At 42.7% G+C, this 19325-nt stretch overlaps 1 protein-coding gene across 4 annotated transcripts; it reads left to right on the forward strand.

Annotated features, from left to right (window-relative positions):
* Window positions 1-1612: 1612 nt before the first annotated feature.
* VDAC1 (voltage dependent anion channel 1) lies at window positions 1613-16827 on the forward strand (the record flags this gene model as incomplete). Of its 4 annotated transcripts, XM_079701975.1 has the most annotated exons (8): window positions 1613-1679; window positions 2213-2262; window positions 2941-3093; window positions 3188-3240; window positions 9192-9419; window positions 13047-13197; window positions 14903-14960; window positions 15885-16827. In XM_079701975.1, 8 exons carry the CDS (start codon window positions 1613-1615, stop codon window positions 15974-15976), a joined length of 852 nt encoding a protein of 283 aa, XP_079558101.1. In that variant the 3' UTR covers window positions 15977-16827. The 4 variants fall into 4 exon arrangements, with proteins under 4 accessions (XP_079558101.1, XP_079558103.1, XP_079558104.1 ...); XM_079701977.1 differs by lacking the exon at window positions 13047-13197 and having other exon boundaries at window positions 9192-9417; XM_079701978.1 differs by lacking the exon at window positions 9192-9419.
* Between the last annotated feature and the right edge of the window lie 2498 nt (window positions 16828-19325).

Here is a 19325-nt window from a genome sequence, read left to right on the forward strand (position 1 = left end):
GGTTTCCTGGTTTGTCCCTGGGGTGGGTGTGCCTTTGGGGTTCATTTGGGGTGGAAGGGGAGAGGGGAGAGAGCCTTGAAAGAGCCAGTGGGAGCAGCCTGAAATGGGTCTTCCACCGTGTTCTTTATGCCCTCATTCCTAATGGGGACTGAGTTGCCCATGGTTCCAGCCTGATCATGTGTGAGAAATACAATAACAACAGCAACAAAAATAGGATCGCGTAAACAGCTTACTGGGCTGCTCCTCTCTGCTCTGACACAAAAGGGAGCTGGGACAGAATTAGCAAAACCTCTGAAAAAAGTAAAATAGGACCAGGACCACAGTTTTATAATTTTAAATTATGCAAGTTTATAGTTTTTTAACATTATACTCATTGGTTTTTTGGACTCCCTGCAATGTCTTTGAAGTTGAGGCTTTGGTCAGGATACAACTTCCAGTTGTGATATTGTTCCCCTGAGATCACTTGCACCACTTTTCATTGAGTTCCCATTTAACCAGGAATATGCCATGTGGGTGTCAATTTGTGTGAGTACATTTATGTGTGATTTTAGGTGAGGTGTATTCAGTTTGGTAATTTAGGTATACTGTATTTAAAATGGATGGAACCATCCTCGGGTTAATTGAATTTCTGGCTAATTGAGGCTAACAATTTTGGAGATGGAGAAGATGCAGAAGATGGTGCTTTCTCGCATTCCCATCTCCTCCTGGGTGGAGCACAGAGTGTGTGCCGTCCGGATTAGGGTTTTAATTCTGTGTACATAATGTGTCCGTGCAGAGCCTCCCAGAAGCGCAGTGTGGTCCTTAGGGCAAGGACTATTTGAAGTTCTTGCCTTCCTTGAACAGCGAGGTGTTTAATAAATGCTTGTTGACTGACTTAGTGATGTGCGTCAATCCCAAGTAGTACTTTGATAGTTGGTTTTAAAAGTAAAGTCACATTGAAGCTCAATAGATGTTTATTTGAATTAAATTTGGGGGGGATGTGGTTGCATTTCCTTCCATGTGAAGAATTGCCTAGTTAGGTAGGTAGGTTTTACTGTTTTCTCTAGGAGGAATATGATACTCTAAAAGTGGGCTCCTGTAGAATGCAAAAGTTTTGTGAAAAATTGGGTCCATTCTGACACATAGTAGGTACTCCGTAAATATTTGTTGAATGAATGAAATCAGAACTGTATAGAAAATACGTTGCCGTGAAAAGCTCTGATTTCTCTTCAGTGTATTTAATGTCCTAGCAGTCGATATTTTGTAAGAAGATATGTTTTATTGGCAAGAGTCCTGCAGTTCAGTAAAGTAGCTGGCTTATGGGACTGTGTCTTTGCCAATGGATTCATTTAGCAAATATTGACTGACTCCTACCATATTCTGGGCCTGTGCTCAGTCCTGGGGATGCCTAGGAGAAGAGGTCCAAAGTCAGGCTGGTCTGCTGTCAATAAAAACTTACTGGGTGTTTCTAGCTCTGGCCACAGAAAGAAGCAGGAGATAGCACAGGCTTCTTTGTCCGCACCTGGGGGAATAAGGTACCTGGAACTCAGTGCTGATGATTTTTATTGGTGGAAAACTAATATCCATAATTACCAATGTATTTATTCTGGTGGTTCTTTTATTATAGCAGAAGATGGCTGTGCCTCCCACGTATGCTGATCTTGGCAAATCTGCCAGGGATGTCTTTACCAAGGGCTATGGTGAGTGTTGCGTGGAGTGGCCTTTCAGCTCAGAAACTGGGTTGGCGTGTTTGGTATTTTACCCATTACAGTTTGAGAGACTTGGGTCAGTCAGCTCTCAGAAACTTCATGTCAGGGAAAAAAGATAAGCCTTCTGTGGCTAGTGAAGCAGTTTTGGTTGTGCACCCAGTATGGGTAGGCTTGTGAATTGCTGCAGACAAGTGGACATTCTTGTTTCCTCTCCTAGGCGGGAGCAGGTCTGTGGATGCTGCTGCAGTGGAGTGTGGCTTCTAAATTTAGAGCTCTTCTTTAGGCATGTGCTCACGCTGTCATGCACCCTTTTCTCAGACTCCACTGGGAGTGCAGGTGGGGCCTCTGTCTGTTCTGCCTGCCACTGTTCCATGGCAGCCGGGCTCCACACACAGAGAGGCAGGCAGCAGTGGAGACCGGTACCCTCTGCACTCATCTCATTTTTAAACAACCTAAGGGAGGCAGAGATGCTGCTCTTGAGTTAGTTATTTAACCTATTAACAGTTACCATGTTCTTTCTTTAGGGTTTGGCTTAATAAAACTTGATTTGAAAACAAAATCTGAGAATGGACTGGTAAGTTGTCTGCCTATATGGAGCATGGGTATTTATTGTAGATCAATAAATAATAAATAACTTCCGTCTGGGTGGCAAACAAAGGGACTTTTCTGATTGTGGCAGCTTGTGGTTGCCACATTCATTGCATCCTCTGTGGCATGGGTGGTCCAGGGGAACCATGTGACTAGGTCCCCACTTCAGCAACTGTTAATACTTATAGGAATATGGGGCAGGTCTCAATTTTATTTTTCCTCATGTTTCTTATTTCAAAATTGACCTGTGTTCCATACCACATAATTATTGAAAAAAAACCCCCAAATCTTAGTAATCCCTTTTAGATCGTGAATTGTTGGAAGGAGGAAGTTTTGGGTAGAATTACTGCAATGTCAGCTTTAGCTCAAAGCTTTTTCTCTGTACGAGCCCGGAGGTAGGACAGAAGGAGAATTGCCTTCCTGTCCAGACTAAAGAGTTCCAGGGGAGGAAGGAAGCTTTCTCCTGATAAAGAATTCCCTGAAAGATTCCTTAAAGTAGCAGACTCCATCTGTACTTCAAATATCTAACTGAATTATAGAAGGAGTTTTTGCACCCACGCATTCAGGGTCTCACCTCTTACATAAAGGAAAGTACAGTGCATTTAGGGGTGGAGCAATGCAGAATGAAGTGCTGGCATGCAGGCTGTGACTCTCTTCTTTAAAGGAATTTACAAGCTCAGGTTCAGCCAACACCGAGACCACCAAAGTGACGGGCAGTCTGGAAACCAAGTACAGATGGACCGAATATGGTCTGACGTTTACGGAGAAATGGAACACTGACAACACACTAGGCACGGAGATTACTGTGGAAGATCAGGTAATGGTCACTTGTGAAAAGACACAGTTTTATTAAGTGACATCGGCCGCCTGTCTTGTGACTAAACCTGTTGGTGAATTTCTTTTCTGTTCAGCTTGCACATGGCCTGAAGCTGACCTTCGATTCATCCTTCTCACCAAACACTGGGTAAGAATATCATCTGTTTTCTCCATAAGGACCTTTAGTGGTGTTTTATAGTAAGATTTAAGATTCATTCTGTGCTGTTTGTTATTGTTCTCCTGGCCTCAGCTGTGGAGGCTGCAGGATTTCTGGTCCAGTAATGCTCCATTCCATGTGAGTGAGGCTGCTCACAATGAAAGTGGCCAAGGCTCTAGGGCAGGAGGCAGTGTTTGGAAGCAAGGGCTTTTGGTCACTGTTGCCAGCCCCATTTTTCATGCTGGAGGGCCTCTTCCCTAGCTTCCTACTTAGGGACACTGAGAGTGTGTGGGCTTAATTGCAAGGTGGCTCCTGAGACTGCACTTCCTGCTTTAGGCCCTCCAGCCACAGACAGATTAGGCTTGCTGGTTATTGGGCACCTCAGGAGGCAAGAGGGCATGTTGATCTGCCTCAGCTCCTGGTGCTTTTCAAAGTGGCTAGAGGGAATCAGTCTCTTCTAGAACACACTCTTGTTTTTTTCCATTCAGAGCAGTGGGTCTCCTAGGCCTGGGAAGGTTGTTCTGCACACAGATGACAAGGCCAAGGGCATGTATTGAATTTCATTTCATAGTTTTTTTAGTTTTTAAAAATTGTGGGGCCTTCCCTGGCAGTCAGTCCAGTGGTTAAAACTCCACGCTCCCACTGCAGGGGGCACTGGTTCAATCCCTGGTTGGGGAAGATCCTGCATGCTGTGTGGTGCGACCAAAAATAAAATTTGTGGTAAAATACACATAAGATTTACCATCTCAACCATCTTTAAGTCTTTATTTTTCATGACTCTGACACTTTCAAAGATGATTGGCCAATTATTTTGTAGAATCCTTTGATTTGGATTTGTCTGATGTTTTCTCATGGTTAAACTCAGGTTATTTATTTATTTATTTATTTATTTATCTATCTATCTATCTATTTATCTATCTATCTATCTATCTATCTATTTATTTATTTATGGTACGCGGGCCTCTCACTGTTATGGCCTCTCCCCTTGTGGAGCACAGGCTGCGGACTCTCAGGCTCAGCGGCCATGGCTCACGGGCCCAGCAGCTCCACGGCATGTGGGATCTTCCCAGACCGGGGCACGAACCTGTGTCCCCTGCATTGGCAGGCGGACTCTCAACCACTGCACCACCAGGGAAGCCCAGGTTATTTATTTTTGATAGCTATAGATAGGATGTTGTGTTCTGTCCATCTTGGTGCATGACATCAGGGGATATATATCAATGTGCCTCCTTACTGGTGACGTTACTTTGGTCACTTGATTAAAGTGACGTTTGCCAGATTTCTCTTTAAAGTTACTTTTTTTCTCTTTATAATTAACAAGTATCTTGTGGGGAGATGCTTTGAGACCATGCAAATATTCTAATTTTTATACTTTGACTCACAAATATTAGCATCCATTGGTGATTCTTGCCTGCAACAACTGTGTTTGGCAAATGGTGAATTTCTTTCTTTTTTTCTTTTTAATTTTTTTTTTATATGTTATTTATTTATTTTTGGCCGTGTTGGGTCTTCGTTGCTGCACGCAGGCTTTCTCTAGTTGCAACGAGTCGGGGGGCTTATTGAGGTGGCTTCTCTTGTTGCAGAGCATGGGCTCTAGGTGCGTGGGCTTCAGTAGTTGCAGCACGTGGCCTTCAGTAGTTGTGGCACGCAGGCTCCGTAGTTGTGGATCACGGGCTCTAGAGTGCAGGCTCAGTAGTTGTGGTGCACAGGCTTAGTTGCTCTGTGGCATGTGGGATCTTCCTGGACTAGGGCTCGAACCCATGTCCGCTGCCTTGGCAGGTGGATTGTTAACCTCCGCGCCACCAGGGAAGTCCCCCAAATGGTGAATTTCTATTCCCATCATTCCTTCTACATTTATTAATTGGGATTTTACTGAAAGGAAGAGCTCTTTCTTCTCCACCTTTTATTTATTTGATCAGTTATCTGTATCAGTACGGATTCTTGGACATTTATTTTATTCTATGGATTGTAATCCATTACTATATTTTGTTACTCATATTGTCCCAGATATGGCCATTGGGAGCCTTCAAGTTGACATCCTATGTGCTTTTGACAAGCCCGTGTCATTTTTTTGGAGCACTTCTTCAGAAAGTGTACTTGTTCTTCCCTAGTCCTGCTATCAGCTATTTCTCTGAGGAGCCTTTGTTCCTTTTATTGAAGAATGGTGTTTAGAAACTAAGACTGTGGACACAAGATGTACTCATTGCTACTGGGTATTTGAGGAAAGTTTTGATGGCTCGATGGAGATTGGAAATGAAAGCTGACTTTCCAACGTGTCTGAGGGGTACAGCCTGGGAAAGTATCCTGGCTTCCTTTAAGGAGCTAAGCATATACCACATTTGGATGAAGCTGCAGACAGACCTCATCAGGGGACTGGCACCCGCACTGAGTACTTACCATAGATAAAGCCAGCTTGTTAACCACAGATTAAGAGTAGGGCTTCCCTGGTGGCGCAGTGGTTGAGAGTCCGCTTGCCGATGCAGGGGACGCGGGTTCGTGCCCCGGTCCGGGAGGATCCCACATGCCGAGGAGCGGCTGGGCCCGTGAGCCATGGCCGCTGAGCCTGCGCGGCCGGAGCCTGTGCTCCGCAATGGGACAGGCCACAGCGGTGAGAGGCCCGCGTACCGCAAAAAAAAAAAAAAAAAAAAAAAAAAGAGTATACCTCTCTCAGGTGCTGTCAAATTAGCACCATTATTTAAATAGCTTTAAAAAATCCCAATAATATTTGAAAGAGGAAAAGCTCCAAAGGCATAGAATGCTGCCTTAGAGCCAAGCCTGGAGAGAAACCTAGTCACTGCCCCACCAGTGCCCATTCCCTGGGGACCTGGTGCCTCTGGCCAGAATCCAGTGGGGCATGTGGAGGCACTGTGTAACTGTCCAGTGTGGCTTGTGCACACCACTGGTCAGAGGCCCTGGTACAGGTGTCACATTTTGTGTCAGCAGCAGCATTTTACCCAGTGGTTAAAAGATGCCTGATTTTTACATGTCTTGATTTCCTCTTCTTTCTAAATGTCAGCCTCTGAGCAACTGTTTTTTTCATCAATCATCCTACCCTGCTTGGTGCCAACTGGATACTTGGTCATAACCCAGGTTTCTTCCTCTAAAGAGCCGGCAGACCAAAATAGGTTTATTTTAAGTTTTTCTTATTGAGAGTTAGTTTGATTGTCACTCCTTTCCTTCAAAGCTTGCAAAAATGCACAGAAGCAACTTGAACAGAAGTTGTAAGTTTCATTGTCACTAGGGAAGGGTGTTAACTTTATTTTCACCTATGACCTCTGAAATTCTGACTCATTGGAACTTGGAGTGTTTAATCTTTAAATTTTTTATTATGGAAAATTTCAAACATGCGAACAAATACAGAAAAGTATATTATACCTTCATCATGTTCTCATCACCCAGCTTTAATAATTATCAACCCATGGCCAATCATATTTTATTTATACATCCATAATCAACCCCTCCCACCTCAGGTTATTTTGAAGTAAATAACAGATATCACATACTTTCATCTGTATATATTTTCATATGTATCTTTAAATAAGTTTCCTTTTAAAAGAAAGTATAACCACAGTATATCACATTGTGAAAATTAATCATAATTTCTTAATATTGTCAAGCCTAGTCTCTTCAAATTTACATGATTTCATGAAAATTTTTTAGAGAATCAAAAATTGTCCATGCAAGGGCTTCCCTGGTGGCGCAGTGGTTGAGAGTCCGCCTGCCGATGCAGGGGACACGGGTTCGTGCCCCGGTCTGGGAGGATCCCACGTGCCGTGGAGCGGCTGGGCCTGTGAGCCATGGCTGCTGAGCCTGCGCGTCCGGCGCCTGTGCTCCGCAACGGGAGAGGCCACAACAGTGAGAGGCCGACGTATTGCCAAAAAAAAAAAAAAAAAAAAAAATTGTCCATGCAATATTGTAAAAATTGGTTCATATGGCTCCTAAATCTTAGTTTTTAGGTTCTTCTTCTGTTTTTTTTCCCCTTGCAATTTATTTGTTAAAACTAGATCATTTGTCTTCTAGAATTATATATAGAGTAAATTTTGCTGTTTGCATTCTGTGGTGTTGTTTAACTTGTTCCCCTGTCCCCCACATTTCCTGTGAATTGGTAAGTCTAGAGGCTTCATCACATTTAGATTCCATTTTGGGGGGTGCTGAAATCTGCTTCCATAGGGATGCACACAGAAGGCCTGGTTTTCTCTTTGTATGTTAGTGCCATTCATGATCTACTCATAAGGGGTTACAAATTGGTGATAATTCCACCTTTATCTTTCTTTCTTCATTTTTTAGCTGGAATATTTCTATAAAGAGAAACTTATCAAATCTTTGGTTATTTTGCGATACAGTTAGTATAGGAAAGGTGGGATACATGTTTGATTCCTTTTTTATTTACTCTTTTCAAAATAACAAATTGATTCTCTAGTCTCTAAAGATGACCAATGTGTGTGTGTCTTGAGTGTCATTATGAGTTCATAGATTTAAACATTTGATATGCTTCAGTCACTGCTGATATTATTCTTGATGCTTATATTGTCTCATATTTGAAGCCTTTGGGAGCCTGTTTTTTTTTTTTTAAATATATTTACATATTTATTTATTTGGCTGTGCTGGGTCTTAGTTGCAGCACGCGGGATCTTTTAGTTGCGGCATGCAGGCTCTTAGTTGTGGCATGTGGGATCTAGTTCCCTGAACAGGGATCGAACCTGGGCCCCCTGCATTGGGAGCATGGAGTCTTAACTGCTGGACCACCAGGGAAATCCCTGTGGGAGCCTCTTCATCTTAGCTCTCAAGTCCTTTTGCCCCAACCTCAAAGTCTTTGATAGCTTTGATAGATGCTTCAAGCTCATCTTGCACCTTTCCTGCCCCAACCTGTAATCTGCAATTTTCTGAGGAGTGCTGGTTCCTTTTAGGAGGGAATGGTATTTAGGGCCCCCAGTTAGGGTGCTGGGGATGAAGCTTTAATCTCAGTGTGAATGAAGATGGGCTGGACAGGGCTATGTGGTCCTTGAACCTTGAAGCATATCTGGTTTCTCCTGTGGTCTCTGCTGAGAATGTTTCTTGCTGTGGAAGATGTCCATTTTGCAGTTGAATGACAGAAACAATCAGGTGAAAATAGTCTAAATTTTATTTGATAGATGTGATCTTGTCTCTAATGCTGACTTTTGGTAAAAGTCATTGTGATAATATATTTGCAGGTGACATGACTCACCTGCCTTTCCTGAGAAATGCTAGGTCTTGAGTAATAGTCAAGGGAGGCACTATCTGGCCGTATACACAAATCTGGGATCAGCAGACCAGACCTGGGATCTTGTCCAGTCCACCAGGGCTTCCTGGCCCCCTATGACTGCAGGGCCCCAGGTTCTACCTCACTATCCATTTCTCTGAAATATATACTCATTGGGATCTCATGGATACTGAATTAAAAGCTGTCTAACTGTTGTATTTACTTAGAAGGGAATTAGTATATGTTTCTTTACTAAGTGAGCCACAAAGTAAGAAGATGACCATCTAATTAAAAGCTGCTGTTTAGATAGCTGCCTTCATGACAGATGTATCTTTTCCACAGACTTGGAAAATAGCAAAGATGCATCTGTTTCATAATTACATGGTGGTGCTCTGTGTAATGAATGCCTGTGTAGGTCACTATATTAAGCACAGGGAGAGGATAGTAAAAATTACTTAGCACTTCTTTTTCCAGCTTTTCTTGCCTGTGTTCTCGCTTCATTATGGTGGTGTTTCTTCATCATTCTGGATTCCAGTTGAAGAGAGGTTGTGTTCTGCCCATTGTGGCACAGAAGTTGCTTAAGGGAGATCTGGGGCCCTGACTTTGCCTTCCTACCCTTCTATTCAAACAGGGATTATTATATTTTTAAATTTGTGTCTCTTGGCATACTTGTCGCAAGATGAGTTAGCTTCTGATTTTAATACAATTTCTTTTCCTCCAGGAAAAAGAATGCTAAAATCAAGACAGGGTACAAGCGGGAACATATCAACCTGGGCTGTGACGTGGATTTCGACATTGCCGGGCCTTCCATCCGGGGTGCTCTGGTGTTGGGTTACGAGGGCTGGCTGGCTGGCTACCAGATGAATTTTGAGACTGCAAAGTCTCGAGTGACCCAGAGCAACTTTGCAGTTGGCTACAAGACTGATGAGTTCCAGCTTCACACTAATGTGTAAGTGTATGTGAGTGTGTGCAGTCGGGGGACTGTTGACCATGATTTTTTTCTAAGCTCAATTTTTAATCACTGGGAAGTGAGTTTGTTGGAATCAGATGAGCCAAATGGCCTGCTGGTATTGTTCTTGTTTCCCACCTACCCGTTTCCTGAAGTGATGTAGGTTCTTCATATTTTGTGAACAGTAAATGTTGTCCCTGGTACACACAGAATGGCTGATCATTTACGGCAAGAGCATGACGTCAGTCCACAGGAGTGTCCTTTCCCTGCAGCTTTATGGACATTGGAGGGCCTTTCATTTTAGTTAACAAAATGGGGGTGGGGAGGTGTAGCTCTCTTTCTCTGTATACTGCCTGAGGACCAGCTTGCTATGCTTTAATGAAATGTAGGCATGGGAGCCAAATTAGGAGTTGATTATCTCAGTTAAATAGTGAGTGTCTTCTCTGCATGGCAGAACATTTAAAAGTTTATTAACTGGACAGCATCATGAAGGGAAGAGGAAATTACAGGGTAGGTTAGAGAGAGCCCTTTGTAATCAAACTTGAGGGTTGAAGCAGAGTGCTGATTTAGATTTAAGGGAAACAGATTTCATCCATGAAATCTCTGTAGACATGAAGAGCTAATGCATGGTGCAAGTTGGGTACAAATTTACCAGATTTCTCTCTTTCCACTAGAGGTCACTAAAGAAGTGACTTAAAATTTAGAGACAAGTAAATGGTATTTGGGTCTAAACTAGTAACATTTCCATAATAAAAAATTTTGAGGAATTTTTATAATTAATAAATATAATACATTAATATAATAATTAATAAAATTTGAGTCTTTTAAAATTAAAAAAAAATCACAAGAAAACTATGGAGATGGACAGCCCAGTGGTTGGGGGAGGAGAACAGGGAGGGTGTCACTTTGAAGGGGTGGCACAGGGGAGTTTGGTAGTGGGACTGTTCTGTATCCTGGCTACACGAGTCTTTGTATTAAAATTCATAGAAATGTATACTGAAAAAGGTCAAAGAAGATATGTAAATTTAAAAAAGGTAACATGCAAAAAGGCCATAGGAAAAATATCACATGCATAGAAGTGTTTTTTAATTGAGAATTTTGGCTGACATGGAAAGTGCTTCCTTGGTTTGGAACTGGGAACTTGCACCAGTTCCAGGAAGAGCAATGACTTTTAGCTGTTTTACTTACCTGAGTTTCAAGATTTTTAATAAGTGGACATGGTTTATTTTTGGAACTGGTATGGAAACAGCTGACATAGCTAATATGGGTTGCCCTGGTCTTTCAGAGGCCCAGGTGTGTAACAGGTGTTCTGTGTGCTTCATGTAGATGGCTTTTATTTAAAAATTAATTAATTAATTAATTAATTAATTTTTGGCTGCGTTGGGTCTTTGTTGCTGTGCGCGGGCTTTCTCTAGTTGCAGCAAGCGGGGGCTACTCTTCGTTGCAGTGCGTGGGCTTCTCATTGCAGTGGCTTCTCTTGTGGCGGAGCATGGGCTCTAGGCGCGTGGGCTTCAGTAGTTGTGGTGTGTGAGCTTCAGTAGTTGTGGCACGTGGGCTCCGGTAGTTGTGGCTCACGGGCTCTAGAGCGCAGGCTCAGTAGTTGTGGTGCATGGGCTTAGTTGCTCTACGGCATGTGGGATCTTCCTGGACCAGGGCTCAAACCTGTGTCCCCTGCATTGGCAGGTGGATTCTTAACCACTGCGCCACCAGGAAGCCCTAGATGATTTTTGTTTGTTTGTTTGTTTTTTTGCGGTACTCCAGCCTCTCACTGTTGTGGCCTCTCCCGTTGTGGAGCACAGGTTCCGGATGTGCAGGCTCAGTGGCCATGGCTCATGGGCCCAGCCACTCCGCGGCATGTGGGATCTTCCCGGGCCGGGGCACGAACCCGTATCCCCTGCATCGGCAGGCAGACTCTCAACCACTGCGCCACCAGGGAAGCCCCCTAGATGATTTTTTTTACAATGAGTTCCTTTATGGTTTTAAGAGTTCAGTACAGGAAGGCAGTGTTGCTGGTTTTAGAATGTATTGAAAAATCTAATGTTTAAACACATTTAAGCCCAAGGAAATTTCCCCATTTGGGTTAAAGTCTATTATTTTTGACAAGCTGCTGTTTTGTAGCATGCTCAGACTTTCTGAAGAAGTCAGGATTCTCTGTGAATCAGGTGGTGTCTATGCTCTTCCTGTACTTTCTGGAAGCACAGTGTCTGTCTGGCTGAATTTCAGGGGAAAACTTAAGAATTTAGAATGTATTTAATGAGCATCTACTTTAGGGAGAGTGTATTAGTGAAGAGCAGAGTTTGCAATGAAACAGCAACAATTTATTCATGGGTTAGTGAGTTCTAAGCTCTTTGCTGGATTCCAAAGCTTATGGGACCTGCCTTAATAGTTTCCAGTGCTATTTCCACTGGAGACACCCAAAATGACGAGGCAGAACTTTGACATTGTATTTTTTTTAAATTTCTTTATTTTTTTTGTTTATTTTTGGCTGCGTTGGATCTTCATTGCTGCACGCTGTCTTTCTCTAGTTGCGGTGAGCGGGGGCTACCCTTTGTTGCTGTGCGCATGCTTCTTATTGCGGTGGCTTCTCTTTGTTGCGGTGCGCATGCTTCTTATTGCGGTGGCTTCTCTTGTTGTGGAGCACGGGCTCTAGGCGCATGGGCTTCAGTAGTTGTGGCACACGGGCTCAGTAGTTGTGGCTCGTGGGCTCTAGAGTGCAGGCTCAGTAGTTGTGGCGCATGGGCTTAGTTGCTCCGCGGCATGTGGGATCTTCCTGGACCAGGGCTCGAACCCGTGTCCCCTGCATTGGCAGGTGGATTCTTAACCACTGCACCACTAGGGAAGTCCCCTGATGTTGTATTTTTATGTTAAAAATGTTAGGGTGGGGAAGGGGATATTCCCAGAGGCTGCGGTCAATACGGTGTGTTTGGAAGAGAGGAAGGAGTTTGGCTTGCTGGGTTTCATTCCATTTTTGAAAGACAGAAACATTTTGTAATGTAGCAAGTTGCTCCTTTTCAAATCTCACCAGGACCATAGATGTTGCAGCATGGGCCAATAGTAATGCATAGGCCAACAACTCTGAATAATAGGTTAAGCTCTCTTGTAATTGCTGTTCCTCCTAGGGCCTGGGTCAGTTCTGGCTGTGCACCCTCAGCAGTGGATGCAGCTGCTGGTGCTAAGGGTTGTAAGCTGCCTTCTGAGGAACATGAGTGGCCCAGACTTTCTTGCCATTTCTGGCTTTGTTCTCTCCATTTTTGTAATAGAGCGTTTATAAAAGTAATAACCTTAGCAGCAGAAGAAAGAAATCACTCAGAGTCCAGAATCCCAGTGCCCTAGTTACTGCTTTTATTTTAAAGATTAATGTAGAAGCAAACTTCAAGTTCCATGCAGCCTGAGTAGTTGGTTGAGCTGCCTCTGGGTGTTCCCAATGATGGCTGAGATAGTCTTTCCCTTCCTCTGAACCTTCCTGACCCTGTGCCATTCCTATCAGGCTTGCCGTAATTTCGTGCCTGTTTTGTGATCAGTTGAGTCCATTTACAACATGCTTGTCCTCTGTTAGACTTGGTCAGCTCTGCTCAGCTCAGGTCACCTTCCTGGGCTGCTTGACATCTGTGCTGTGCTTATTTGCAGAAATGATGGGACAGAGTTTGGTGGCTCCATTTATCAGAAGGTGAATAAGAAGTTGGAGACTGCTGTTAATTTGGCCTGGACAGCAGGAAACAGTAACACTCGCTTCGGAATAGCAGCCAAGTACCAGATCGACCCTGACGCCTGCTTCTCGGTGGGTACCTGTGGAATCATGTATCTCTGAGACCTTACCCTGACCCTTAGGGTGGAATCCTTTTGGATTGATGGAGTTCCATGCTTTGGCTAGAGATTTTCTGTGAACTCTGTGAAAGGGTTCACAATGAGTAAAACGAGGAAAAATGAGTAAAACGATCATAGTAATAGTATTTACTATGGCTGCCAGGCACTGTATGGAGACCATTATATGTGGATTACTGTATTTAATTCTTATACAACCCATTTGAGATAGGTGCCTTTTTTTTTTTTTTTTTTTTTTAATTATCCCATCCATGTTTTCACAAATGAGGAACTGAAAGCTTAGAGTGGTTGAGTAACTTGCCCAAGGGCAGGCAGGTGGTAAGTGCTGGGGTTTGTGTTTGACCCAGACTGCCTTGCTATGGAGCCTCCTTCTCTAACCAGTCCCTGGTCCATGCTGCAGACTGTAAAGGGGGTTACCTTGAACCTGAAGGTTTTAAATGTTCCTTTCCCCCTCAGTTTTCATTCTCTTGCCCAGCTCCTGTACTGCATATTAAGAAATCAGGCCCTGGCATTGGGTGGTTGGTATCTTATCTTGCAGACCCTGTAGCATAGCTAATGGACCCTTGCGTTGCTGCACAGTTTTTGCATTAAATCTTGTTGAGCTCATCTCTGTTGCCACAGGGCACTGCCGGCTGTATCCTTTTTGGGGTGGAATGAGGAAATCTCATGTTGCAGGATGGTTTCTGGGCTGACTTGTGTAATTTACAGACAGCCTATTTTAAGTCTTCTGAAATAGGAACTGAATTTGGCTTCCTAATGTTAGGCACTTTAAAACAAAGGAAAAGGGGCCTTATTATTTGGAGGGCATGGGCAAAATGGAACATCTAGATGGGGCACTGACTGCCTGGAGGCCTACCTTCCTGTTTTCTCCTGTGGGAGTTGCTGGGTCTAAAAGCAGCATGCGAGCAGGAAAACACACACCCTGGAAGCTCTAGCTTTCGCCAGGTGTTCTCACAGCTTGAGCTCGCTCTGCTCCTGACCTCTCCTTACTTCCCCAGAAAGGGGTCAGGGAGAGGCCCAGATTTCCCTACAACTCAGGCAGAAGAATAAGGGCAAAATTATTATCGACTCAACTGCTTTATTCATTAATTATTAATCAGCATTCAGTAAGTGCTGAGATTTAAGTGATTGTCTAGGTTATTGTTTTGCTCCAAAAATTCAGGCTTGTCAGTGCCAAATTTTTTTGATTTTTGCTTCTCTTTTTCATGAAGAAAAAATTCGAACAATGTTCTGCCATTTAAAAAATGCTTTAAAACCCCATCTGACATTTGGTCTGTTTTTCTTTATCCCAGCAAATACAAGAAAGTCTTTTATGTCTCTGGCCATAAATGAAGGTGTCCTCACCTGTTAATAACTTAAAAATACAGACCTACTATGTATAAATGGAATTGGGCACACATACTGTAAGGAATCAAATGTAAATAATAACTTTCTTTTACTTGAAAATTGTGTTGTCTCTTTGCATTACCCTTCTGAGACCTAGTTCCTAAATTTGATATATTTCATATTGAATTTAATGAATCCTATAAACAAAGTGGTCATGAAAAAAGAGAATTTGATACTGAAGTCCAGAGTTGGTTGACTAAAAAGCTCTTATTCGGTTTGGAGACAGAAATGTGAAGTACTTAACATTTTCACTCTCTTATCTTTTCCTTGACTAGGCTAAAGTGAACAACTCCAGCCTGATAGGGTTAGGATATACTCAGACCCTAAAGCCAGGTATGTGTTGGTTGTGTGAAATTAGTTCTTTGTCTTAAAAAAGATGTAGTGCTGGTTTGCTGCTTTATGTTATTGCTTATAAAATGACTGTGTAGTACATTGTAAATGAGTGTATACCAAGTTTTATAGTTGATTGTTTGTAAAGGAGTGCAGAGTCATTATAAAACGGTTGGCGAATAGGAGAAGTAGTAAGTAGGAGAAAAAAGGCCAAGGCTAACATGTATTACATTTTTGGTTATTTTCTTCCATTCTTTTTCCCAGTGTGTGCCTAATGCTTGATACTTATTTCCAGCAGGTTCTTAAAACCAGCCTATAAGTCATCCCCATTGTAAAACTGGTTTGTAGGTTTCCTCTGCACAGTTAGCTAGGCCAGTCCATAGTATGTTACAGCTACAGGAAATAGTACCACCTTGGGGTTAGTTTGGTCAGACTGGGGCTTTGAACCCTGGAAATCTAAGGTTACATGATGGCAGAATAAAGCTATTCTAGAGAAAATAGCATTTAGTCGTGTGTGTGTGTGTGTGTTTGCATTTGTGTGCATGCTATGATTGGGAGTGTAAGACTGTGGAGTCTGATTCATGGTTGGGGTTTCATTTCAAGGGGCTTTCGCTAAAGAAGTTTTCTGCACGGATTTTGTAGCGGGGATGATGAGAGGATGAAGGAAAGTGGATTTGGGTGAGCTATGGAGTAATCATTATTGTTGCACAAGCTCATCCTCGGCTACCCAGTCATTAGTCGGATGGCGCTGAGTAACAGGGATCGAAGGGCCTGTGGTTTTGCCCCTGCTGATCACACTCACCTGGAACAGGTTCTGAATCTGGTGTGGTGTCACCAGTGTGCTTCAGCCATCCTCCATTTGCTAACCTTTCTTCTCTTTTCTTTCCTCCCTCTCTCCCTTCCTCTCCCTGACTTCTCCCCCTGCAGGTATCAAACTGACACTGTCAGCTCTGCTGGATGGCAAGAATGTCAACGCTGGTGGCCACAAGCTTGGTCTAGGACTGGAGTTTCAAGCATAAATGGATACTGTACAATCGTTTAATTTTAAACTATTTTGCAGCATAGCTACCTTCAGAATTTAGTGTACCTTTTAATGTTGTATGTCTGGGATGCAAGTATTGCTAAATATCATGTTAGACTTCCAGGTTAAAGATGATTCAGCTTTAGGGTGTTACCCTTTCAGAGGTACAGAAGAAACCCAATTTCAAAAAAGGTCCTTTCAGCTGTAGACTTGAGGGGGAGCTTGCTGGCCCCTCTAAAGATGTCAGGTTTCTTTTTTACCTAGAAATGGCTGCAAGTGGAAGTTGATAATTTGCAGGCACTTTGTAAATTTGTATTGAGTAAATGAATGAAATTGTGACTTCCTGAGAATTGAACTTTGGTTTCCTACCCTGATTGAGGAGAGGCTGTTTGATGGTGTATACAAACTCATCTGAAAGGGACTTTTTTAGGCAGGGACTTTTTCCACCCCAATCCATCACCTCTTTTACACCAAAAGTAGTCTGCAGGGCGTGGTAGCTGTTTCTTTTGTGCCATTTTGGGGTGGAGAAGGTGGATGTGATGAAGCCAATAATTCAGGACTTAACTGTGTTTTTTCTCATGTTGTGTTTTTTTGCCCTTGCACCAGAGTATGAAATAGCTTCTAAGAGCTCCAGCTGCAAGCTGGGAAGAGTCTCTGTGACTGTAATCACATGGTGACAACACTCAGAATCTAAATTGAACTTCTGTTGTATTCTCGCCACTCAGTTTATTTTTTAGTTTAATGGGTACATTTTAGAGTCTTCCATTTTGTGTGGAATTAGTTCCTCCCCTCCAAATGCTGTAATTAACATCACTTAAAATAAAACTTGAATAAAATATTGAAACCTTATCCTTCTTTTGTCGTCTTTATTAATAGAAGTGTAAATAAACAGGGCATATGTTTGGTCTTGTTCTTTGGCCCCTTGGTGTGGCTGTGTGTGTGTGTGTGTGTGTGTGTGTGTGTGTGATATTTTTAGTTTTCTATTGCTGCATAACAAATTACCACAAATTTAGTGGCTTAAAACAACAATTATTTCACAGGTCTGTCGGTCTAAAGTCCAAGCACCGGGTGCCTGGGCTTTCTTAAGTTTCTCACAATGCTGAAATTAGGATGTCAGCCGGACTGTGTTCTCATCTGAAGTTTGGGGTCCTCTTCCAGGCTCATATGGTTGTGGCAGAATTCAGTTACCTTTAGTTGTAAGATAAGATATTTCCTTGCTGGCCATCAGCTAGGGGCCACTTTCAGCAAATAGAGGCCACCTGCATTCCTTGCCATGTGGCGTCCTCCATCTTCAGAGCTGGAACAGAAAAATTTCACTGTCAAATACTTCCCTACTTCAAATATCCTCCACAAGAGCCCAAACACCTTTATAATTTTTATAAAATTTGTTTTTAAAATTAAGATATAATTGGCCTATAACATTATATTAGTTTCAGGTGTACAACATAATGATTTGATGTTTGTATATATTGTGAAATGATCACCATAATAAGCCCAGTTAACATCCATCACTGTACAGAATTGTTTTTTTCTTGGGATAAGAACTTTTAAGATCTACTCTCTTTGCAACTTTCAAATATATAACACGGTACAATTAATTATGGTCACCATGCTGTACATTACATCCCCATAACTTATTTATTTTATAAGCATTCCTGTCCTTTTAAGGACTCACCTGGTTAGGTCAGGTCCACTGAGGATAATCTCCCATTAAAGTCAACTGTCCACACATCATAACCTAATCACAGGAGTCATATCCCATCATATTCACAGATTCCTCCCACACTCAAGGGCAGGGGATCATATAAAGGCATGGGTCATTAGATATGGTTTCAGAATTCTGCCATATATATTTAAAAAAATAACTTACGGATTTCAAACGTTTACGAAGTATCAATAGAATAGTAACAACTCTGCATATACATTATCCAGCTTCATCAAATGTAGACTTTTTTTTGTTTGTTTGTTTTTTGCGGTACACGGGCCTCTCACTGTTGTGGCCTCTCCCGTTCCGGAGCACAGGCTCCGGACGCACAGGCTCAGCAGCCATGGCTCATGGGCCCAGCCGCTCCACGGCATGTGGGATCTTCCCGGACCAGGGCACGAACCTGTGTCCCCCGCATCGGCAGGCGGACTCTCAACCACTGCGCCACCAGGGAAGCCCTAGACATTTTTTTCTATTCAATGATAAATATTTTTAGGCAGAATTCCTTTTTATGGATGTTTGGAAGTGACAATTCCCAACAGGTATCAGAGTTACTTCCAGCATTTTGTGTAACTGGTCACCCCAAACCTGTTGGCCTCAGTATTTGTTATACTGTCTTCATCAGGTTCATAAGGACCCGCAGCTATTTCAAAGTTCACTTTATTAAATGTGTCCGGAGATTTTGGTGCATAATGGTTGTTGGGTACATCCAGTCAGAAGCCAGGTGCAGTATTGGTATTTTGAAATGTACAAAGGGCCCTCTGAGGGAATATTTTCCTCCCATTTACATATTTTCTGGTTGTTGCATGTAGCATGTCAGAGTATTGTGCAAAATGCCTTGAGTTCATGATATCTCACCAGTAAGAGAATTGAAATAATCTGGTATGGGGCCAAAGGAACAAAGTGGACAAAGAAGAGAGGATTGAGGGTGTGTTTATTACAGGAAAAAGGCCTGATTAAGTCTGAATCTCCCAACCTGCAGAAGTTAGAACTGAGACGCTTATTGGTTAAACTGAGTGATGGTTTCTGTACTCACAGGGAAAGCTCCAGGGGAACTTGGGAGGACTTCGTACCCTGGCTACCCTGGAAGTTTTGCAATAAGTGCACCATTCAGTCTATCTGGGCTTGTGGTGGGCTTAAGGAAATGAATAGATGAATGACCTCTTAGTTTTCTTTAACAACACAGAGTTTGTGTTTTTGAGCAGTCACTAGTGCCAGATAAAGTGTTAAGGGAAACCAGATTCAGGAGAACACAGGCTTTTCTCTCATCAAAGAGGCAGCTCAACTGTCTCTGGGGGATAGCAGCGATCCTCTGAGGAAATCATGGAGACCAGAGTGGTGAAGCTGTGGGGTAAAATAAATGTCTTGCTTCATGCCATGCTGATTTTCCTGCAAATCAATCAAATGTAATTTTACGAGCTGAAGCCTATAGACATTAAGAAAACATTCACGGAACACACAGACCAAAGCATTGTGGCTAAGGCCCTAAGGGAACTTCCTGGAAGTTTCTAAATTTGCATTTTCATATTCTGGGGGGTTTAAGTTAACAAAATTTAAAAGAAGTTTATTGTAGGAAATGTGGAAGCTGTTTGCACACCTCTTTCCTAGCCCACTTCCCTGCTTTTCCTCCATAATACCTTTA

This window comes from Hyperoodon ampullatus (assembly GCF_949752795.1).
Source record: "Hyperoodon ampullatus genome assembly, chromosome: 4".
NCBI lineage: Eukaryota > Metazoa > Chordata > Mammalia > Artiodactyla > Ziphiidae > Hyperoodon > Hyperoodon ampullatus.